General features: G+C 38.8%; 2 protein-coding genes across 4 annotated transcripts; one reads left to right on the plus strand and one right to left on the minus strand.

Moving 5' to 3' along the window:
* Positions 1-48: 48 nt before the first annotated feature.
* LOC124296814 (uncharacterized) lies at positions 49-20,490 on the minus strand. 3 transcript variants are annotated; one of them, XM_046747211.1, is made up of 6 exons: positions 20,472-20,490; positions 8,393-8,680; positions 2,511-2,546; positions 2,085-2,376; positions 1,195-1,432; positions 49-1,123 (listed from the first exon to the last, which is right to left on the minus strand). In XM_046747211.1, the coding sequence occupies exons 2-6, from the start codon at positions 8,508-8,510 to the stop codon at positions 1,097-1,099; spliced, it is 711 nt and encodes a 236-aa protein (XP_046603167.1). In that variant the 5' UTR covers positions 8,511-8,680; positions 20,472-20,490; the 3' UTR covers positions 49-1,096. The 3 variants fall into 3 exon arrangements, with proteins under 3 accessions (XP_046603167.1, XP_046603165.1, XP_046603166.1); XM_046747209.1 differs by lacking the exon at positions 20,472-20,490 and adding an exon at positions 9,616-9,749; XM_046747210.1 differs by lacking the exon at positions 20,472-20,490 and adding an exon at positions 9,616-9,745 and having other exon boundaries at positions 8,393-8,790.
* Positions 20,134-25,609, plus strand: LOC124296816 (ras-related C3 botulinum toxin substrate 1). Its single transcript, XM_046747214.1, has 4 exons — positions 20,134-20,324; positions 20,529-20,679; positions 21,636-21,972; positions 22,105-25,609. Exons 2-4 carry the CDS (start codon positions 20,564-20,566, stop codon positions 22,237-22,239), a joined length of 588 nt encoding a protein of 195 aa, XP_046603170.1. The 5' UTR covers positions 20,134-20,324; positions 20,529-20,563; the 3' UTR covers positions 22,240-25,609.
* The last annotated feature ends 10 nt before the right edge of the window (positions 25,610-25,619 follow it).

The raw sequence follows: 25,619 nt of genomic DNA on the forward strand, positions 1-25,619 counted from the left end.
TACGGTAGCAAACAATTTTGCATATTATTATACAGTAGTTCATAACGTATATTCATGTGTATATATATATGTATATATATTTCGATTGAACAGTGCCACTGATTAAAGATACTTAGGCCCGATATATTTCGTTTCGTAAAGGCCAATTAATTCAACGACAGACTTCTCATTAAATGATTCGACACCTGATAAAGAAACAATCAATGTCATCAACTCTATATCTTTGCGTTTTATGTGATTTTTTGTTTCAAACAAAACTACGACGCAAAAGGTCCAGCCTTTTACCTTTGGCGCTAGTTTAAAGCATCGGATTACTCACAGATCCATAAAATGGTGGGAAATTAAATTGTTCAATTTTCGCATGTATCGAACCCTGTCTTCCAGAACGTTCTTGTTACTACGATCGCTAACTTTTTCAACACAATTCGTGTTATTTGATTGCACGACCGCACTCTAATGCCCTCTCCATATTCGAACATCAGTTATTCAAGTGTTCACATAAATTTCCAGAAAAATTCTTTCAGACGCGTACGGTATAAATCAATCGATTTGGCGAATAACGTAGCTGGGGAATCATTGTGACATTATAGCAATGACATATGACGTATTGAATTTCAACATCCACAAATTTCAAATTAAGACCGAAATTCTGTTCTACAATATTTATCCATCAATATGAGCCAAGAATGAACTGTCACCGCGTGACAATAATACAGATGTGGTACACTGCATGTGTAGATATAGAATACTTCACTCCTCTTCCATTTTTGTAATACTTGAAATATTGTTTTGGTATTCGTGATTATCACCCATAATTTAGTAAATTATTAAATATCTTTTTAAAAGGAAAAACAGTAAACTCTACGTCATTCACGTGCAATATACAAGAATACAACCCGCTTTCATTTAATTAAATACAAATTACACATCTGCGGAGCACCTTGAAGTTGATAGAACGAATAACAATTCATAATAATAATAGTTCAATATAGCAACAATATTATAACTTGTCAATAAATAAATTTATAAATTTTCTTTTCTCGTAAATAAAATATGCCGTCAGTAGTCGCGTTGCGTTAGCCATTTCGCCATCTTCTTACTTCAATTTTCCAGCTGATCCGTTCTGAAGGAGAAGAAACATCAAGTATTAAAATAAGAATCTATGCTTTGATATTTTCATCCGGAAACACTCACCAAGATCTTGAATAATCTCAGCCTGTGCGATTGTCCGATCGGTTTGAAACGGCTGTTGGAGGGTGGCAAAAGTACCAGTTCATCGTCGTCCGAAATGTCTCGCGATTCCAAAACCTGCTCTCGTGTCTCCCGCGACATAACCCGGGGAACAACGACCTCCTCGTCGCGTATTTCCTCCTCCCCCTCCTCATCCTCCTCCTCGTCGTCGTCGTCGTCGTTCTCGGCCTCCACTTCGTCTCTGTGAAAGAGAGAGAGAGAAAGAGAGAAAGAAAATCAGACGTCAACGAACAAGGACAGAACTTTGCGGGTGTGTTCGGTGAAATATTGAAAATTAAAGGAATTACAGAAAAGGTGGCGGGATTGAGGTTCCAAATTTGAGATGTTCCGAAAGCATCCGATTCCGAATTATTCGATGGCAAAATTCGAAGTACGGAAATTAAACTTTTACGATACAGCAAAGTTTCGAATGCTCGGAAACCCGGTGGCTCAATGTTCCAAAATGCTAGATTCTGAAGATTGAAGTTACGATAGAGAAAAGTTCGGAAAAATAAAGTTTCGATAGAGGAAAATTCCGAAAATAAAAATGTACTCCGAAAATCGGAATGACCACGACTCCGAACGTAAGAATATCGAAAATCGAAAGCAAAGATAGATCAAAGCGGTGAAATTTCACCAAGGCAGAAATTCACAGAACTGAAAGTTTTCGATGTTTCAGATTTATGAATTTTCACATTTTCGGAACCTTGAGCGCCGCGTTTCGGACCATTCGAAACTCGGATGTTTCTTGAAAGTTTTACTTCTTTGCTTCAAAATTTCTCCCCGAAAAAATTCAGACTTTGGCGCTTCCGGAGCATTTGAAATTTGGAAATTCCACCCTGCCCCGTTATTACCGTCGTAGAGCTTTCACGCTTTCGACCGGTGAAGAGGCGCCGACGTCGTTAGAGTCCCAGCTGCGACCGTGCCCTCGTCCTTTATTCGAGTTGTACCAATTTTCTTGGAATTCTTGCGCCCCTGCGGGGGCGGAAAGCTGGCGTGTTACGAGTCGCGAAAGCACCCACCGATCCTGCAGCGACTGACCAGCAGCTTCGTTTCCAGAACCTCCCGGAATCGCCGGACGCTCGTCGTTCTCCGGACGGTTACCACCGGCCGGGTAATTATGCTGGCCGCTTCTTTTCCCGTGAGCTGTACAATATTGCCGCAATAACATTTAGCCTCGCGTCGCGGATAAAAATTTTCTCAAAATAAGTTTCAAGCTCAGGCTCGCAAGGTGGTAAGTGAAAGTAGGGTAGATATAATGAATCTGAAGCAATGCGTACCGCCCCAACACGAGTGTCCGTAGCTGAGACAGGAGCCTGAAAAATAAAGAAATAAGAAACGTGACGGAAGACAAGATTCGGCGAATATTTTACACCCATAGAAGAAATCAGACGTTGTAAGAGCAAGTGAAGTAAGCCACATTTCGCCTCAAAGGGCTTCGGAATTAAATAATGAAACGCAATAAAAAACCCTCGCGCCGCGATCCTGGTGCCCGAAAGTGGGTTTCGATATATATCTCGCGTCGTATTATTTCATACGGTGTATTACGGTGGCTGCAAATTTCGCGAAATATTTCAGACGGCCCATCGACAGCCGTCACGGTTCTACGATCGTTCAACCTTTCGTCACCTCGCGTCCTTTACGGTTCCGCAAATTTCGCTGCATAATTTCTGACCCCGCTGGCGTAGCACACGGAGCGTATAAATTATAAATCCGGGCACAACGAAAGCTGTGGAAATATTATATCCTCGAGCCCAAAGCACGTAGGTCGCACGGTTGAACTAGGACTTAATTAATTCCCCGACAGTTGGCAAGCTCAGCGGGCAGAGCAATTAATAATTATGTACGTCCCTTTTTCAGCCCGGTATTTTCGCTTCGCATAGTTCGCAGAATAATAATTCCAATTCGTTATTTACGATCTTTCTTGCCACATTGTATATACACGAGCAGGCATCCCGGTGTGTAATGTTGCGAGCGATCTCGAGAAAAACGAAAATTCTACTGCTGATTGTATAAAACACTTCGCGTTACGCAAGGCGCAAAATTAATTGGCCCAACGAGCCAATTATTATTTCTCAATAATGACATCATAGAGTACGAGGATCATTGATCGCTGTTTGCCTTACTGTATCCACCCTGGGAGAACCCTTCGCTATCACCGGATACATCTGCAAGCTCACGTAAGCTTTGTATACACAGAAGCCGTGAATTTGACTCGGCGCGCGGCTGTGTTGGCATTGAATCGCAAATATTTGCAGAATCTCATCGACTCAAACAGCGGCTCTCTCTCCCTCTCTCTCCCTCTCTCTCTCTCGCGTTTCCGCATGTACATGTGTGTATATACAATACATACCTGTATACGGTGTACCTAAACTGGCTATCCTACGGACAGTACGCGACCAACAGGTGGTTGGGTTGCTAATTTATTGAGTGTGTTTGCAGTTTGGCCCTTGGTGCAAAACAACCTTACGTAGAATTTTTTACCGCGCACCTTTTCGCATTCCTTCCCTTGTTTTTCCCTCAGTTTTCTACGCTAATTGTCTCCTCCGGATTAAATTTCTCAGGTGAAACTTGTAAATTCTGGTCGGGTCATGTGGCGCGTAACATGCGTCGTATATTACGTATAATTTTAACGTTGTTATACCTAGACTGCGCTGTAGACACTAACAATGACGAAAAATAATGGATTTTCGGTTGAATTGACTATTTTTCATAACAATCGATTTTTGTATTTTACTCGCGCGAACGACGCAATGTAATGTCAATTTACTTGATTAAAGTGTTAATTAGTATCATTGTCTTACTTACTAAGTACCTATTTCGCGTAACGAGTGAAAGATGAATAAATATTTTTACCTGAAATTGAAAAACAATTTGAAATGAAACTATAAATTATAAAAAAAAACTTTTCCGCTACTGCGTATTGAAATTCACGCAACATTTGTTTCAAACGCACCGTTTAAAACAATACGAAATAATTGATTAATCGATCAATTTTTACCGATTCAATCGAATCTTGTTCGATTATTTTTTTCGACACAAATAAATAATATAAAATAGCTCGGTGACCATCCGTAGTAGACACCCGTGTGTGCAACGAATAGAAGCCGAATACACGTACATGGTTTCATATTATAAAAGTTTGCACTGCGTATAGTATATAAATATATACATGTGTATGAACCGTACTTATATACCTATATACAGGTATATATATATATATCTATACACTTATGTACAATACATACAATGTAAAGTAGCTGCAGCGATCCCGGAGGGTGACCGCATATTATGCATAAAAATATAGGAATAAATATCTTGTTACGAACTTGTAGTTACACGCCATTATTGCAGCCATTGGAAAATTGTGTAGGTAAAGTTTTTACTTTACCGCAGTTAATGCTGCAGATAAAACTTTAAGGTCTTAAACTCTCGTTCAAACGAATTGCATCTGCAGCCGCGAGGTCTTTAACTTAATTTTTCTCGTGAAAAGAAACCGCTGTAATTTCATTGCCCAATTGCGTATTAGAGACGTTTCGTAGTTGACGGATGAACGGAATTATCCGCTGCTGATTTTCACATTATTTTCGCACCATCTTACGTTCGCGGTTATTAGAATTATACAAATGTACGAAGGAGATATTTATAAAACGATATCTGTATAAATGTAACGTAATTCATTCGTTAATTTTCACGCGGAGGCGGAATCGCGTTTGGATATTCGCAATCATCCTCTCTAGTTCGAAACCAGCGGACCGTAGAGTCGAGACTCGTGCATCCGTGCCTGTTTGAATGAGTTGATTTTTCATTAGCAGCTCTTGATAATTTTCTTCCAATTTTCTTCCTTACATATTTATTTACGAATCATTCGTAGAAATTCACACCCTCACAATACACGCGTGTAAATGTGTAAATAGAGTAAAACTCAAATGTTTGATTTACCCTTGCGTGTGTGTGCGTATTTTCGTTTTCGACTGCACGATGTAATTTCTACTCTGCGATTCATATTTGCGCCAACGATTCGTTTCACGATCGGACGAAACTTTCCTTTACAGCTCTGAGCTCTGATTCCGACAGAGTCTGTCAATTATTCTCATTATTATTATTCTCATTGTTGTTATTATTATTATTATTATTATACGCAAATCGCGGTATTTCACATCGGCGGTGATTATTATACCGCAGGTATGCCCGTAATATCGATGAGTAAGTATTCGAAATTTGAAGAGGGTTTTGATTTCGAAGCTCACATCGAGTCACTCGTTCAAAGCCTGAGGAGCGTTTGAAAATTAGACGTATTAATTAAACAGACCATTAAGTAATTGGGCGAACGCAACATCCCGAGGGGCGAACCGTTATACGCACTTCAATTAGAAATGGAAATATCTGCCATTTCGTGTCACATGCGTTACACGTGAGGCGATGCTCCCACTGTACAGTGACAATAAACGTTTCGCAATTTTTGTATTTCACGCCCGCGTACGCAAGAAGCGACGACTCTAGCAATAATCTGAGTTGGTATAAAAATGCGAGAGGAAATCTGCGCTGCGTTGCACTTTGTTAAAAAAGGAGAAGCGACGAAAACACATTGAAATGAAAAATAAGTGCAGGGATCGAAGAAATCTAAAATGAATCCTAGCCGTATTGTACACCGAGAAACGCATATTATACGCTTAACCATTTTGCGCTATCGTCGATCCCTTTTTGCCAATTGCAACGCAAAATCAGTGTAGTTGTACGACTGTGATACGATATAGAATGAAATAACAAAGGTGCCGGTACGAGGCGTGCGTACGTCACACGTCGCGCTTCAAACACCGGCTCGGATTAATGCTCTATTCTAATTATTTGTTTTATTTTTCAACGTTTGATCGAGTGGCCATCGCTATCCGTATACGCGCGTTTATTCATGCACGCGGTATAAGTCAAGGTAAATATAAATTTTATGGCTCAAGTATTAATCTGAGGCTAAGCGGCGCTAGAATCGCGCTCTAAATCCCCGAGGATCATCCTTGCCGGTCCTGTTTATCAACCACAATCAGCGATCCTCTCCCCCGCGGGTCACGCTCAATATTCATATCTAATTTCACGGTAAAAACGGTGATCGTGTTTACAACTGCGACGACGAGTGATCGAAGCGTTTATCCGAAATTGTATGTATACGATAAGGTAAATAGATATACCGCGGTATAAAACGCGCAATTTATGAAATTCGTCGTCGCGTGATTTCGCGGAGACAACCCTGTCGATACGCGGGTTTTAAATTGACTCTGCTATCAGGGTACGTTTCGTGTTACGGCGATGGCCACTGAACTGAAAATAATCGGTCCGTCGATTAACCGATTACAAAAAAATAATCCGACACGACTCGATCGAATCGGTAAAAATTAATCGATTGATCGTTTATTTCAGTTTCATTTATTTATTTTTTTTTTTTTTTGAAACGGTGGACACGAATCCAAAATGTTCTGAATATCAGTACGTAGTCTTATTAGCGGAAAAATTTTGGGTAACTTATAGTTTCGTTCAAATTATTTTTAAATCTCAGGTGAAAATATTCATCTATCTTTTCTCTAATTATATCAAATAGGTATATTAGTAAGTAAGAAAATGATGATAATTAATACCGTGATCAGATAAATAAATATCGTACATTGCGTTGTTCTTGGTAGTAGAAAACAAAAACCGATTGTTCAGAAGAATAATCGAGTTTGAAAATTTGATTATACTCGATTAATCGGGAAAATATAATCGATTATATTTGGTCATTCCTATTTCGCGTACATATAAGGTATACGTATGTGTTTGAATAAATTCGCGAAACTCTCTCGCGCATGGACTCTTGGAAATTTGAAATTAGCTTAATTACCCGCCTAACTTTGGCATACAGCGTACGATAACTGGTCACGGATATGCACGTACTGTTTTACTTTTTTTCCCCCCTCTTTTTCAACCATCCTCCTCGTTCGCGAAGCTCTAATCATTTTAATGATTTGAATTCGTCCAGCATGGCCGGTCGATTTTAACGAGATACCAAATTACACGTATTCTTTTCCTCTGAATCGTATTCTTGCAGGATTTCTTGAAAACCGCGCGTCGAGTTGTATCCGTGTATATACGTACATATGTATATATATGTATTATTCCTTCGTTAACAGCTCGCCGGGAGTCACAATTTAATTAACAACCGATAGACAAATGGATCAAGCTTATTAATCACGTTACGGAGCGAGATGTCGGTGTTATAAGTATAACGTATAGACACGTATACCGCACCTGTACAATATTAATACAATATCAGCGAAAGCCAAACCTACGTGAAACAATTTTGCGTGTTGATTATGAAAATCGCCCAGCGGGCTGGCCTCTGAAGAGATTATTACAGACGGTACGATGTTGTAACTGCGCGCGTATCATTGCGTGCTTTGATATCTACATTATACGCCTCGTCACATTTCATGATTATTAAAATAAGCCCGTCGCAGCGAAACAAGCGACACCGCATGCGTCGACCTCTTTTTCGCGATTATTAAAAAAGCATTAACGCGAATCAGCAATTATTCGAAAGTATTCATTTCTCGGTATTCGTTAAATCGATCGAATATTTTCAAAATACCGTTTCGCAGCGTGCTGCTGCAAATTCTCTTGTGAAGTAATTTGCCCATCCAAATTCCAAGTGTCAACTTATTTGCAAGCGCGTCGCGGGCGGTTTAGCCAAGTCAAGTTTTAATCAAATTATGTTCCCCAACCGTGCAACGCCGCGCGAGGGAAAATCATGTTTACACGTACACAATAGACCTGATTGTTCCGATTTAATTCTTCGATACGTAAAGGACTTAGTTAGTACGAAACTTGGACGGTTTAACATCCCGCGACGTTTCAATTATAACTCATCGCATCACGACTTATCGGTGTGATTTAATAATCGTTCACGCGTACCTACACACATACACATAGGCGTGCAGAACTTTGATCGAGCAAATAAACGTCTGTAAAAATTGCACGAAGACAATTAAATTATCAATCACGGATTGCGATAAACAAATTTTTCAAAATTGTATAAATTCGAGTAACAACACTCGGCAATTATCCGATTTCCGTTTTCGCGGTATTAATTAACACAATCGTTACACCTACGGCAAGCGCATAATTGATTACTCACCAGCGGCGCATCCGGCGAAGCAGAAAACAAGCATGAACATTAACGATCTCGTGACCGCGTTGAGGGCAAAAGCGTGGCCTTTACTCGACGAGGAAACGTTCGCCCGATTTTCCTGCATCTCGTGATCTCTGACTCTATCGATATTACTTCTTCACTTTTCCTTCGCACAGGTACGACAGACCGATCCAGGCGTGAAAGTTCCGCGTGTCCGACCCTTTGAAGCCTTATCCGCGTCCCTCCAACTTCCACAGAGTTTTCCCTCGGCCTTCAGTGTCCAGCGCAGCTATGCTGCAGTTTATACACACGTATATATGTACGTATATTTACATGGTATATGATGGATTTACGATGGACTCTATCCCCCCGGATTCCTTCGTCCTTTCTGCCTTCCCGTTGTACTATCCGACATACCCAAGAACAAAATAGAGAAGAAAATTTCATCACTCGAACGGGGTCTCTACCAGTCACAACCGTATCGATGTCGATGTGTCGCTTTTACGCGCCTGTTGTACGTATATTCTGTGCCTAAGAATCGTATTTCACCGTTACGCCGATGATGGTGTGAGAACAAAATTACAAAAACAAAAATCCAAAAATTTGTAACTGCGTTACAAGAAGAACAAAAAAAATAAATAAATAAATTAGAACAAACAGATGTCTTTCCACACGGTTCAAGAATGAAATACAACGAAAATATTCGTGCAACGAAAACGGTGATGCGCGTCATTTAAACGCGAGCATAATAACGCGTATAAGCGAGTTTTTTTTTTTTTTTTTTTAAATTCTTGTAACGTTTATTTATCTATTTTTTTTCTCCTTTCCATCTAACCGCGAGGTGAAAATCTGCAACAGGTTGACCCGCGGATACTCGTACATGTTACATACATTGCAGAAAAGGGTTGGTCGGATTTTGTTTTTTTTTTTATTTTTTCTTCTTTTTTTTTTTTATTCCTTTTTTTGTACTCCGAGTAACAACGACGCGAGGCGCCGCGCCTGTTATGACAAATTTCACCGAAGAATACGTACCTTGGATTCAATTGTTGCAAGAAATTTAACGTGCTTCCGGCGGGGGAGAGATGAAAGAATTAAAGAAGAAAAAAAAGTCGAAAAACATCCACCACCATCGGTAATTCTTTCCGCGAAATTTGAAAACAGCGTCAAGTGTAGTACAACGAATAGAACGAAATCGAGTCAAACTTGAAATAATATACGTGTAACCGTACCTATAATTATACTTGAATTAAATTCCTCTTGCAGAAGATTCGCGGGGTTAGTCGTACGAAAAAATGTCTAATCGTACGATATGCATACCTATACCTAAACACACGCGTTTGCACCTGAACTCGGGCTGCTCCCTCGTTCTGCCGATCCTTTTATAGAGGTGCTGACTGTCAGGTGCCTCTTTCTCTCTCTCTTTCTCTCTCTCTCTCTCTCTCTCTCTGTCTCTCCGTCCCACTCTCTCTCTCACTGCCGACCCGGGGGTCGTGGTGGGGTTGCGCGCCGACGACCGAGCAAGGGATGCCCTGCCTGCACCCTTCGCATGCGTGGCTACGTACGTATGTAGGTAATGTAGGCATGTAATATCGCATCCCACAGGTGAAACGTACGTGCGTCAGTATTAACTCCGGCACTTTATAGCACCTAGGCTATTTCACTTTTCGTTGCCCCGACTAGGCCTCGATTTTTCCATCCTTCAATCGCGATCGATCCGCCGATCGCAACTCGACTCGTGAAAATCGACGTTGTCGTCGCATCGTGCAGTATTTTTGAGAAAAACTCATTTCAGACGCACAAACTGCGGATGCAAAATATGAAAAAAAAAATAAAATAAAAATAACACAATTTAAAGAACAACGCATGTTCGTTGAAACATGTTGCAATCAACGTTGTAGATGTGGATTTATGCAGAGACGGTAAGTTGTTTTTCGTCTTTTTACCCTAATTGAAGGAAAAATTTAAAATATTGTCTTATACTAGACGACTCGCATCTTTATGCCTCATGTGTTTGGATCGTAAACTTACGCATACCCAAGTCTTACGGGAAAAATTTTCGGCTAAAGAGTTTATACGATCTGCGCAGGGCGGAAAAAATCTACGCGTTTACCGAAAATCGTGTGAATTATGTAACCCAAATGCCTGAACAGCTGGAGAATAATTGAACGATATCGTTTTTCAAATTTGTGAAATTTATGATTACGTTGAATCGATGTCGTTACTTTATTTGGACACGTTATTATATTGCGAGGAAAATTTGTATGACTCGGTAATTGTTACGGGCTTTCTTATTTTTCATGAACTTTTAGAGATTGAACGTTTTCTGTGTTTTGGGATTTTCCAATATATTTATTCTGAGTAGGTGTATACAACGAGTGAAAAAATTCTCGTTAAAAATAAAATCCTCAAATACGCCCGAGTGTCTCGGTTTATTTAATTAAACTATACAATACCCACACCTATATGTAATACCTATATATGTATATACGTTGTACATCCCCTAAGCCGATTATTATTATCTAAGCGAGATATGCGTGTGATAATTATCGGAGAGAAAAATGTTTAATATGGATAAAATGATACACGACACACGTGCAGGTATATGTAAATATAACCTGCGTACGATCATTTTGCAATAAAAAAAAATACGATGTATCGTTGTTAAAAATCAATCTGTAACTACTTACCGGGTCAGATTTGAACGTCGTGCATTTGCAGATAAAAAATAAATTGCCTACATTTGATTAATTGTTTGGTAATTATTTCTGCAGTGAAAAAATTATCACGTACCGATAGAAAATAATTTGCCTTAATTCTACGGTAAAAGAACTTGACTAAAATAAATTGTTCGTTACTGCCGTATCAAGCGACAATAGCGATACCTTGAAATTGAGACGGTTATTTTACAAAATGATACGAAATTAAAAGGCCTCCGAATAATGGTGATAAAAAATTAGTGAAAAAATAAATTCCCTATAAACGGCGAATAAACATGAAGAATTTCATTGAATCGTCGAATCACGTTTCTTGAAATATTTTTCTTATACCGCGAGCGAGGAGAAAACAATTGTCGAAAGATAGTCACGTATGGTTTGAAATAAACGGAATATATTTTTCCTTGTTTTTCCGTCAGTCGTCTCTCGCGTGATATCGAAACGCGTACCTACGTATGCATGTACGAAGCCCCTGTAGATATTGCCCTTATCTCTCCGCGCCTTCAGCGATGCTTGGATAAATTCTGCAGAAATTTCGAAAAAATACAAGTTTAAGGTAAACACGCGAATCTCGCCGCACGGTCCAACGGACAGAGTATTAGGGAAAGGGAAGTGAAAAAAGGAATATTCCAACCGCGCACTTTTCGCCTCACGAAATTGCAATCAATTATGAGTTACAACGGCGCTTTTCCCGGACCCTTGAACCAACAATGTAATCATTTAAAAGCCCGCTCTGTCCCATAACATTTGCACCCGCCGAAGCATTTCCACTTCTCGAATCGAGTCGTATATACATACACGTACATATCGTTCTATATTATATATATATACATATATATATATAGGTATAACATGTGGCGTCCCAGCCGCCGGTTAAAATCGCGCAAATTTTCGCAAGGAACTTAATAAAGGGCTGAGAAAACAGCGTCGAACGGAACGGGAATTATCACGAGGCTTTTGAGAATAAAAATGACGGAGAAGGAGGTGAATTGAGAAAAGAAGAAAATGGGTTAAAAATAATAGAAATGAAAAAAAAAGACGAGGAAACGTCGACAAGGGAGTGCCTGATAATTTTTTATTGAATCGGGGCCGATCGTGCGTTAATTAAGTCGTAGTTAATATTGTAGGGGAAACCGACAATAGCCGAATGTATCATGTTTCAATTAACGCGCGAATATCCCACGTCTCCTACCCTCGAACAATGGGCAACAATAACGGGCCTAACGTAGAAATGCCCGTTCGGGTCCGTGAGGCCGCCGTGTATATCCGAATTTTGACGGGTTTTACCCCATTCCGCGTGCATTAAGGTATACGGGGGGCTTACGGGGGCGGGGTTCGCGTGTCATCGAAAGAGTAGGCACGTAATTAAATTGCCGCCCCTGTAAAGACACGGGGTGGTCGTATTAGCATCGCGGTCGAGAAGCCAGAACCCGCTGTCTCGAGTCGTTTGACAATTTTGTCCGAATCCGCGATAATCCTTTGAATCAGCCGACGGCTTGAAAGCTTTTCGTATACACGGAGCGCGAGACGCGCGGTTAAAAAATTGCCACGTTTCGTTTCTCCTTTTCCCCATTATTTGCAATTGTTCACGCGGTAAGCGTGCGACAAAGAGGGCATCCATAAATTACGACATGTGAAGTTTGAGGTTTGTTTTTTTTTTTTTTTTTTTTATTCATTTTGTCATTTTCTGTCGGAGTTAAAGCCCTCCCCCCTCCCTTCAAATGATATAAGAAAAATTTCGACGCAACGATTTCCGTATCCCCTGAACGCCCCCTAAGCACGTTAGCTGTAATTGTGCAATAACACGGTGTAACCGCATGGTGTGGCGTTACGGGTATGCAGGTAATTACATAAAGCGAGTAGAACAGTGCTTCGCGTTTCGCGTTTCTCGGTATCTCGTCCCGCAAACGCCTCAGCCATGTGGGATCCGAGCTTTACTCGCGGTTTGTCGTTTCTGATCCCCCGGCGCATATGCGGGAGGAAGTGCTTGCGGGTTGAACTAAGGTCGGCGGTTGCTCAGGTGTCGAGTTTCTCTTAATATTTGCCCTCTCCCTGTCTCTCTATCTCTCTCTCTCTCCCTCTAATATTCGCGTCTTATTACGCCCCACCTGGCGCAGGTAGCCAGACAAAGCGGGAGCATACATTCAGGAAGGATCTTAACACCCCCGTTATAATATTTTTACCGCCTGCCTGTATCGCGTATATGTAATGCAAGCTGCAACGTTGCGAAATTAATCATCCCTCGTCCTGGATCCTGGCGAAAAATTTCTCACATCGCTTCTACCGCGCAGTTGCGGCAGACCTGGAACCCGTTCCTTCGGGGCGCTAATTAAGCTTGATTTAACGAGTGACGGCACTCTCTCTTCCCTCCTCTGTCTCTCTCTCTCTCTCTCTCTCTCTCTCTCAGAGCACAGTAAAACGGCCGTTTCGCAAGTTTTCTCGACGTTTGTCACCCGACGAACGACGATCGCCATTCTTCGTAGAATCGCGCTGTCTACCCCGAACGAAACTCTTCAACCAATCATTGATTTATCGGGGAAAATTATTTCGCTGATGGGTCCCGCGGCGAACCGCTTCCGGTGTAATAGTTCCGCTAATTTATTACCGTATTCCTACCTGCACTCACTTCTGTATTATACGCCAAACCTGGAACCGCGTGGCGATGAGGCGGGAAAAACGTCAATCTATAATATAGGTAACACAGGCATTGTTGTACGTTTTGGCATTTGGTACCTACCCTTTGTTTTTTTTTTTTTTTTACAGCTATTTATATACCTGTAAATATATTTTTAGCAGCGGTTTTAACGATCAAACACAGGGTGTACAGTCAGGCCCGAATTAAGGGGACACGCTCTACAAAAAAAGGCCGAATGTCGGTCCTGCAAGATGGGCCGATAGGTTGAATTAAAATATATTGTATTACGATATTGAGTTATTATAATTGATTTTTTTTTCCCGCCTTAATGCGGGCATGATCATCTTTTACATTTTCAAAATCTAAATTACGAACGATATTAGTCACTTTGCTCAACAGAGACAAATCGTTTAGATTTTCCTGTGATAATAGGGAAAAAATTAGCGGTTTACGATATTTTTTACATGTGTGTACATAAAGTTTACGAACTTTGTGCAGATCTTTCGTTGGTAAAGATTAATAAGAGTTCACGTTTCCTAATTTTTGAAAACTTTGGTACTATTGTAACAAATTGTGATTTTGAAAACTGAAGGGGCGAAAAGTTCTAGGGCCTGAAGCTATAAACTTTCCAGCCTTACGGTTAATTCGGGCCTGAGAATTTCTCCATAATATGAGAGGAAAAATCAAATCCGTTCTTTCGGATTTTCCATCCTTCGCGCATCGGGCATATTATTGATCATCGTGTTCGCGGAATAATTCGACTCCGGATTAAGCATCTGACTGCCGACGTATTGGATAAATTGTCGACAAGTTAGAGCTAGGAGCAGATTCGGAGATTCGCAGGCAGAGAGCGGAGCTCCGAGAATGCCAAAAGGATCAGTGGGTGAATTTTAAGGGGCGATGGAAGGATCAGGTGCAAACAACGACGCGGATCGTAATTTAAGAATCTGTTGGCACGGTTTAATTCTTGCAGACCGTCCCGAAGCGTCTGTGTGCTTTGCGGGCCGACGCGACGTAGACGTCGTGCAACCTCGTGCGTCGAGGACGTCGGACTTTCGCTTTTGGAGAAAGTCGTAAAGCTCACCCTCTGTCTCTCTCTCTCTCTCTCTCTCACTCTCACTCACTCCTTCACTCACTCTCTCACTAGAGATCAGCGGGGTCGAAGGATGGTACTCGAGGATCGAGGATCGAGGCGATCGGCCAGAGACGACGCCGAGGGAGAGCTTGCGGAGACGCAAAATTAAGTTAACCGAGTACCGGGCAGTTAATCTTCCCACGGGACTATCAATAATGGTCTTGTCGTCGAGTTGACGCTAATACTGTTTACCCGAATGCATACGTATAGTCGAAAACACTGATCGTACAAGTTCACAGACAAAAGGGCCCGGAAAGTGAAATTTCGTTAAATTCTCCTCGTTTTCAAAATCTTTCGTTGAACCTTCGTTCTCTTAACAAGAAAGAATTTAAAAGGTAATACGTTCTATATCCAAAAAAATAAATAAACAAGTAACACAAAAAAAAAAGAAAAATGAAAAATTCAAAAACGGAAAACAATGAAAAATGTAAAAAAGTAGCTAGAAAAACTTTGTACGTCGTAGTCGTCAGCTCTGGGTAAAGCTGAAGAAATGTCTTAAAAATTTGTTTACACGGGTTCGTTAATTTATATTCGCTTGAGTGGATCGGGCAGGAAGCTGATAATTCGTCCTTTTGGAAAGGGGGGTCACGTAATCTTGGCCCGGGGAGCCAGTGGCCAATGGTAAACCGGCACTGTTTCCATACGTATAATATTTTTACAACACGAATCGAGTATCATTATAGACAGCGTCGATATCGTCTCGTATTTCCCCATGGCGTATTTCGCGCGTTGTTTCATTCGATCGGTTTTGAAAACGGATCAGTTTCACGCCGCCTGCGTTATTCCTCCCATTTGTATTATACATATACGTATAATGTACGTAGGTATATATTTAACCAGTAGGTGCGAATGTTTGAAGAAGCAACGCAACGCGTCGAGAATACATTAAATAAAAGCTGTGTAATTGTGTAATTGTTCGATTTCATTAATCTACGTCTGTTCTCTCCGTCCGCGGCTTCGAACTTGGCGAAATTTCGTAAATTTTTCACCATCGTGTGAGAAATTGGAGGAATATCGACGTGGGTACGTCGCGTACGTCAGGCAGTTATTACTCTATTTCGAATTTAATTTGCACCCGCCGCTGCGGAGGCTGTGGCTTCTAAGTTTCGACTCGGAGATTCTCGGCCGAGTACGACTGACGAGTGTGTTGCTCGCGTAAAGTTTGGCAATCGAATTCACCGCCTAGGCATCAATGTAGGGTACCTACAACGTGTTAATTACGCCCGCGGCAACGTTTCTCGATCCCCGAAGACCAGACAGCCAATCGAGTTACGGTCAACAATCGCCTCATCCAAGTTAATCGCAAAACGAACGGTTAAACCGCGTATCGTACGGGCGTTTGATTTTCCCCCAACTCCCGTCAGCTCTGAATAACTATTCGGGCACTTATCGATTCCGAATAAAAGAAAATTACACCCAATAATTGAGACTAGCCAGAGGGATAAATCGGAGATCTGGGGCACCGAATTTTTCAATCTTCGGGGTTCCTTTCTTCGCGATTTCTTTTCCTTCAATTCCCAAGCTACGCGAATTGACTCGTTTGCCGCGATAAACGTTCAAAATAATCGGTCAAATATTCGCTTCTGTTCAATTCTCGCTTCGTTTTTAAATTTACTCGTAATTTCTTTCGCGCAAATGTTCCGGATACACGCGCGTTGCTGCTGCGCCCACGCACTGCGATAAACGGTAATACAGAAGGTATAGGTATGTATAGGTACAGTAGTGTAATAGTACCTGCGTAATTCGGATCTTTGACCTGCTATTTCGTGGGTGAAATTTGAAACTCTTGCAATAGAAAAGTTTTAAAAAAAAATTTTTTATTTTTTTTATCGTTCAGACAATTTGCAAGTACACAACTTGATCGCATATAGAAGTCTCTTTTATTCGAATGGGTAACCGCTCTTCGTAATTACAGATCTCTTGATTCGTCGACGTTGGCGTATACGGCTATCCGTAAATGTATCCCACGGTTAATATAAAGGAAAAAAGGCCCGACTGGAAGGCCAGGGACGCGTTTGTGATCCGCCCGTTTTCACGGTTGCCGAGTAAGCGAGTTGATAGGCATGGTTTTATACCCCTTCTTGGAATTACGAGTCACCCTAATTTTTTCCTCTCAGGCAGGCTAACAATATTATTATACATATACGCCGTCGAGAAGAGTGACTAATTTTTTATCTGTGTAATTTAGAAATGGACATCGCGTGTGCGTGCTGCATGCCTTATAGGTATAGGTTCGTCTATATGTGTGTGTGTGTGTGTATTGTTATCGTTATTAAAATATCATAGGATAGAATTTTACCTCTAGAATAAGCCGGAAAATTTTAAAAAGATTCAAAATCATCTGCATTATGTTATTGATCACAGGCGTATAAATACAAGTGAAAAAGAATTTTTATTCGAATTCTCGTCTATAAGCTACGAACACATGTACAGGAAGATTGATTTTTATCACGTCACAAATGAATGGCACCGCGTTACTTTAATGACTGGGATATTTTTTTTTCACCCTTTCCCCTCGCCCCTCTTTTTTTCATTTTCCACAAAAGAATTAATTGCAAATAGAAGAAATTACACCATGGATATCAACCCGGAAAAGTAATGTGGCATGGTTATACACGCCATTTCCCGCCTAACGAACGATTTCCCAATAACGATGAACAAAACGAAAAAAAATATGTATATATATATAAATAAATTTAAAAAAAATGTAGACGAACGGCTTCCGTAAAATAAAATTCCGATTGATCCGCCGGACTATAACATCATGTATCATATATCTACGTTGTACCTACGCATCGCAGGTACCGCAATGATTTTTTTAGCAATAAAACTATAAAACGTCAACTATCCACACGCGTGCGCCTTCATACAAATTAAAATAATCAAAAACATTTGTACGATTTATGTGAAAAATCAGGCAACAACTATTTATCGAAAATATATATTTCCCAGTGCAATGCTAGTGACCCGTGTTTTTCTCAGTTTCAATTCCGTGTAAAAAGTGTTCTGTGGGAGGAAGTAGGGCTACGGTTAAGGGCGAGGAGCCTCATTATCGTTAGTGTGCAAAACGTTCATAACGCCAAATTAAGAATTATGCGGTCATTATTTACCGGCTGGACAAGTTACACGCAGCTACAATAACCATCCACGACAAACTGACTGGTACTGGTAACTAAGTGATGATATCCTTCAAAGGATTCGAAACTTTCATATTTTTGGTACAATCATATTTTTACTTACCTATATACTCTCCGTTTATGACCGGGCTGTTTTAACATATCGTGATTGTTTGTACAGAAATGTCATTATCACAACAGCAATGTTTCTTTTGCCTGTACACGAAGTTCCAGAAATTAGGTTTCAACCGAAATTTTTAAGCGTTGTATACGCATACGTATATGTAAATCGCTTCGGTGAAAAAAAAATTTATGGTCGATTGAAAATCGTTGTTGAATTTGTATACTGCAACGAAATGAGATCGGCCAAATTGACCGTTACAGCAAAACGCGATACGATGAGAATGATATCCTTTAACCCCGCAGGACTCTGGACTATTGTATGTGCGGATCACATTCCAAATTGACAGGCCGAACTTATATAATGCGTCTCGAAAACTCCCAAACTTCCTCTATTACTGCAATGCCTGTGAAGGAGGGACCATAGAAAACGAGTCTCTTCATCTTTGATCGATACAAAGCGAATGTTAGCACTGTCAAAACCAGAAAACAAGATCTCGAGGCCAACTCCTTCGAAAACACCTGTGTATAATTTGCGACAAATTCAGCGTCTGGTTCGTTTTCGATTTCATTATTTCTACTCGCGAAAGTTGTTTTAATAATAACTGCCCCTGACATCCTTCCAGTGAATTTAGATTCTTCCATCAGGATGGAGTCAGTAATCGATTCAGACGAAATTTGAAGTCCAGACTTTGCTCTACCGAAAGTGTTCCCAGCGTTTCTCTTCCCGCTCTCCGCTCTCTTACATTTTCTATTTTTCTCATCTCTCGGATCATTTCCGTACCTCGATATGTGCGCAGACTGATGCAAATCGCAGTTTAATAGCTTCGTAAATGCGAAGAGCGTCGATCGGTTGATCAACGAACGAATCAAACTCGTTATCAACATGTTTGTCGTCGTTTATATCCATGCAGTGCGCTTATACTCACGAACGTGTGTCAAGTTTTGTGCAAAATATTCTCGATCCTCGTCTCCGGCAGCGGCTTTTCTCAACACTTTTTTGCCAATCTATTTCTGACGTCGAATATAAAAATAGTCTTGACAAGGAGACGCCGGATTCCTTGCACCATTATAATAATACCTTTGGAAAGGGAAAACCACTCCTACGCTCCCTTACAATAAGTTATTGCCAGAGATATCTAACCAATTGATTCGTACACGTGTTGCATTCACCGAAAGCTGTGCCTTCGAGATATGCGATGATTATATGGCTTACCTCGTATTTTTATGGTAACTGGAAATATATACTCGGATTATTCTACGTAGATTTCACAATTGCATAATAGAAATTGAAAGGATCTGTTATTACGTAAACAACGGATATTGGATGCAAAGAAAGTTCTCTTTGTAGACAGCTTATACGATCACGAAAAGTAACTATAAAATACGAAGTTATTACGTTTTTTGATCTGTAGATACAAGTATACGTTTTGCGATGTACGATTTATTTTTCTGATTCAATGGATCGCTGCATTGCAGTGGAATAAAATTTGCATCAAAACGCATGAGAGAGTCTCGTTGTTGCATTGTCGTGCTGTTCGACGAATACCAAGCATGGTTTAGACTTCAGAAAATGTGCCTGAGAATCAAATATGCATAAAAAAAAAAAAAACTTCTTTTCCATGTTACACGGTATCCATACATATCAGTCGTATATTATACCTTTGCCATTGTATTATTGTCGTAAGGTATTAATGATTTATTACATCGTCATCGGTAGAAAATTCAGTAATTTTCAAAGTAATAAAGAATCTGTTGTACTATTGAAAAAAAATTCGTCATTTTGCCAAACGAGAATGAACTTTTCAACAAATCATTATTACAATTTTCATGACAACTGTTTAATCGAATATGCATGTCAGTACGCCTTGCTTTATGCAATTGGTCTTGCATATTGATCCTTGGGTATTATCGACGTCGTTGTTATCGGCCGAGGCTGCGAGTCATAGTATTTCCCGAATTCCGAGAAGCGTCGCCTTCGGTAATTTCCCCATATAAAATGGCCGCCGACCCGATCGCAGCACCAATGACGTTAGAGAGCCACTACGAGTACACACTATCAAAAACTATATGGATAGAACATTTTGTCATGGCTCTGGTTCCACCACTAATTTCATCTTGAGTGCAGGGAAAACGAACCCGGAAATACCAGACTAAAGTTATTACCTCCTAAATCGTGCCATTTAAAAAAAAAATCCTCAATATTGTGAACAAATTGGTGAGTAGACGATGTGCCGCCGGATTGTACAACTCTTGAAATTAGCAAATTTTACTCTAGCCGCGTAGCTGCGTGTAGTGCCGAAGACAAGCCCCTTTTTAAGGGTTATAGCCGAGAGCATTGACAACTCAGTTATCGTATACTTACGTCCTTCCGGTTTTACGCATTTTATTCCAGCATTTAATTACCCTTTTCTTACTGTAGGTCGTTTCACTATTCCATAAGAAATTTAATATACCATGAGTTCTGGTCGGCCTATCAAATGTGTCGTAGTCGGCGATGGAACTGTTGGAAAGACCTGCAAACTCATTTCCTATACAACCGACAGTTTTCCCGGAGAATATGTACCCACCGTGTAAGTAATTCGTATTAAAATCACCCAGTCTGGTGCGGTGCAATTTTCACACCATCTCGTATAATTAAGCTTATCGCAAAAAAACTAATCACCTACTTTTTCTCGTCACGCCTCAGTTCTACTAACGCAACCTTTTAATTTGTACGAACTTCATTTCCCAAATCGAGTCAAAAAATTATCTTGCGAGCGACATAGCTTTGTACTAATTTTTCAATGCCTTAACAGTAAATTGATGACTGCTGCTGGATTTGGTATTTTACCAAATCTTTTATTTTACGCATTATCAAAATATGAACCAATCAATCTGTTGATTACAATCTCAAATTAAAAAGCAGGAATAGAAACTACCCTTTGCTGTTTGTGGTAAAATTTCTGATCTTTGTACTGTAGATTTCAAAACACCGAAATAAGAAAAAATCGTATTTGAAACTCTGGCAGTTTGTGAAACTATTTGTTAAATTGAATAAATACTAGATTAAAAGAGAAGGATCAATATTGAATTAAAGTCTTTTCTGTGATTCTCTCTCCCGGCCGTGTACTCCCCCCATAAAGTGTGGAGTAGTAGGGTGGCTAATAATAGTTTAGGCATGGCTTCAAAATGTCCCACTATTCACAGGAAGCAATCTGTTTGTAATTATCCTACTGGAACTTCCCTTCTCCATAAAAGCATATTATTAATCTCGAGTATAATTATCGATACAGAAAATAATGGCCTTCTCTCATCTCTTCAATAATAACATATTTTTTCATTTTCCCACATCTGATGATTCAATTTAGAAAGTGAATATTGAGTTGAAGAATTTGAAATTGCTTAATCATGTTTGTTCCCTATAAATTTTATCTGGGCGATGTAAACTTGAACTAAAATATGTAGTCAATTATGTGAAATTAATTAATTGGCCAGAATAAATTTGAACAAACATCTCTGTGATATCTGTGTTGTAATGTATTTTTAGATTTGACAATTATTCTGCCCCAATGGTGGTAGATGGTATCCCAGTAAGCCTAGGACTCTGGGATACTGCTGGTCAAGAAGACTACGACAGACTGCGGCCCCTCTCTTATCCACAGACTGATGTATTTTTAATCTGCTTCTCCGTCACAAGCCCTTCGTCGTTTGAGAACGTTACGAGCAAGTGGTATCCTGAAATTAAACATCACTGCCCAGATGCACCGATGATTCTTGTCGGTACTAAAATTGATTTACGGGACGACAGAGAGACTCTCACTGCTCTGGCTGAGCAAGGACTTAGCGCTATTAAACGTGAACAAGGACAGAAATTGGCTAACAAGGTAAAGCTCGAATAGCATACACGACTTACAGAACCTGCTCGCGCTCCTTAATTCTGACAAGAGGTAAAAAGGGACCAAAAGTAATCAGGCTTACGGTCAGTTATCTGTAATTTTTTTTTTACATAACTTCAGATACGGGCAGTCAAGTATATGGAGTGCTCAGCGTTGACACAACGTGGTTTGAAACAAGTATTTGATGAAGCTGTGCGTGCCGTTCTAAGACCGGAGCCACAGAAACGCCGACAACGAAGGTGCAGCATGCTATAAATTCGTAACAAAGGCCATTCAAAAAGAAGGAAAATATAGGAAATGCAGATGAGGATTGAACGGCGTGAAATTTCGTTTGCCGTTACGAGTCGGCTCTTCACTATTGTTTTCCCAAGTTCAGGTGATGGAATACGAAATATCGATTGAGTAGCTAAAAAATTGGCTTATCTCAGGTACGGTGTTATATATTTGATTTTCTGATTTTACACACAGCGCGTCGTGTGCACGGAATCTCAAAATTTAGCAATTATCTTTTCTAAAATATCAAGCTGTAAAAGACTTAAGAAGTACCAATAATCTTCTTCCGACTGAATTTGAAAAATGGCGTGAAGACAGATTCTGATATTTTGGCAAATTGCTAATTCGATTAACTTACTTCGAATTGTACTATTTTTGTTTCCAATTCGACCGCGCCCACTGAAAGAATTATTTGTTGATTTCTGAATTCGCATTTTCCGTTAGTCAAGCTATGGTATAAAAGATTGAAAGAAAATTAAAAATATGTATATTTATTTATTTTTTAAATCAGTTATTGATCCTTTTGCTAAAATACCATTACCCAAATGGATGTTTGTCAATAGCGGTCAATGACAAAGTTTTAGAATATTGCCCATATAATTCACGTGTTACAAGATCTGTATTTTAACAATGAAACTGAAAGCATGTTACGTTTTCCCGAATGAAACAAAAGTAAAGTAAAATTACGGTAGCTATTCAATGTTAGCAGGTCTTCATGAAGAAATTTAGTTATATAATACAGAAAATAATGTTAAGTGTAGGTAGATGGTGCCATAGCAACGAAAAATCAAATAGTGCATACAATTCATGGATTGTTCGTTCAAATCTCAGACAATACGTTGCCGATTTAATTGAAAATGATCATGTAGTAAAACAAGCAACAATTTTCCCACTTCCTTCATCTGTTGTTTCTAAAAAAAATTCTTACGATTATACTTTATCTCATTAATACCACCGCCTCAAGCACATTCTGTTATTGTTATTATCTTTGGTTACAGATATAATGCTAAAATAATATTGAAATAATCTTGATTCGTATCAGGTTGTCCAATAAACTGATTTTATCATGTTTTTTTCTAGATTTTTCAGAATCATTGAAAGTATAAAACGACTTATATATTCCAGTATTTAACCTGATTTTAACTAAATATCACAAACAAGCTTGTCAGTATCGCGTTGCTGGCCCATGATTGTCATCACAAGAGTCTGAATATTATGTTTTATTGAAGTATAAGTTATAGGTAATATAGCTGTGAAGGTAGAATCTGACTCGAACAAATACTATCTTGCATTTGGCGCACAATTATTTACTCATTTTACAATTAGCAGTTTATTGATATTTGAAAGTCACTTTTTTATTACGTTCATCTTAAATATTTCAACAAATTTTTGATAAAACCTAGCATATTCTCAGAATTTCGTGCTCTCTAAACCCCTACACCTCAAAGTAATATTACTAAATAAAACTTAAATAGTTTTTAAACATGATATTTTTTTATATTTATCTTAAAAACTCAAGAAAGGTATAAGGCCTATGAAAAACGTAGGACATGTGTGCGATGTACGCACTTTGGTTAACGCAATGAACTGAATGTATGCCATATTAAACGAATATTCCCAATTAAAGTAATAAGAAAGAAAAAATAGATGAAGAAAAATTTTAACGCAAACCAAAAATAGATTAACACACATATTATATTCTAGTAGGTAAGGTTGAACTAACAAGGCAGAGCGCTGCTTGCTAGATGTATATAATGTAGCATAGGATGAACTTATTAAAAAAAAAGGCAGTCTGTAGTGATTTTTTTACTTGTCAAGTTCAATCGATATATTATGCTTAATCCTAACGATAACGTTGTATTAATCAGTTATTTGTAAATTGCATTGAATTGTACCAGGCATAGTTACGGACTCATATCCAAAAATTGGCACATAGCGCATCGATTACCTTTCATTTATAAATGGAAATACTTTTTAATACCCGTTAACATAGTTTGGCATTACCGATTGCGTATTTTTTTTACAATTTTAATACTTTTATACTTTCATTATTAATGCAAGTCTCTTATGATAATTTTAAATGACGTTTGAATTTTATTGATCAGAGATGTCGTCGTTAAAGAATGCAGCAACCAATGTTTACAGGTGCTTGGAATGAGTTTGTTATATTCTGGTACTTGGAAAAATATTATTCTGTGTCTTTAACAATTGAGAGAGTGAAACGTTTGAAACTAATCATAGTTTTATATTCAGATGATTACTAAGTTATGCTTAACGTTAAAAGTGGATTGCATTCATTGTAAGTGGTGAATTTTCTCTTTATCACTGAAGTATCAGCTCTTTAAATTTCATTTGTTGAATCGAAATTATTAATCTGTAATTTTTTTTCCTTATGACAAGGTTTGTGAAAAAGCTTGAAATATCATGTGTAGATTATAGGACTAATTTTATTTTTAAGATTGCCTAAGAAAATTTTAACTTATTTTTTTTTTTTTAATTTTTTTATTGAAATAGAATGTACAAAAGAAGAAAGAAAAAGAAATTTGCATTTTTAATGTGTTTAGAGTTAATTTCTTATTCGAACGGCTGTTTATTCATTTTTTTTCTTTTTATTCCCTTTACATAGTATTCTTTTATTCTAGTGTGCACGTTACTGTCATCCGATTTTTATAATCAATACATTCATTATTATTCCTTTCCACTGAAGTTTCATAAAATGTTTATATTTAGAATGTCAGCATGAAAATAAGCAGTTCAACTAATATGAGTCGTTACTTGATCGTATATACTAACGAAGTTTCCACGCGCGAAAATAACAGTATAAACAGATATTCTTCTATATGTGCCTTGCTTTTGGTGTGTCATACTGTTGAACATTTTTAGTTTTTAGCCAGGTAAATATGAAATGATTATGTCATTTCCAACACAGTCAATAAAATCCAAGCTGTAGTAACATACATAATATACATAACATATATATATATATATATATATGCAAGTTACGCACACAATTAGGGAGCAGAAAATAATAGTACATTCCTGCATAACAATTTTGACGTATTATAATTTTTCAAAATAATATAAATAGCAACATGTTAAAATTATTCGATAACGAAACGAGAAAAAGAAAACGTGCGCAACGGAGAGAAAGAGAGAGAAGATACAAAGAAAGAGTAAACCAGAACAAATAAAATCAGTATTTAATTGAAAAATTTGCAATTTGAACACGGAAAAATATACTACTTACAGATAATGCAATAAATGGAATTGCGTTAACAATAGATTTTGTATGACTTTACTCTGATACAGAGTGCTGTAAACCAAAGTTTAATAAACGATTTACTACAATCTATATTACAACA

This window comes from Neodiprion virginianus, chromosome 1, assembly GCF_021901495.1.
Source record: "Neodiprion virginianus isolate iyNeoVirg1 chromosome 1, iyNeoVirg1.1, whole genome shotgun sequence".
Taxonomy (NCBI): domain Eukaryota; kingdom Metazoa; phylum Arthropoda; class Insecta; order Hymenoptera; family Diprionidae; genus Neodiprion; species Neodiprion virginianus.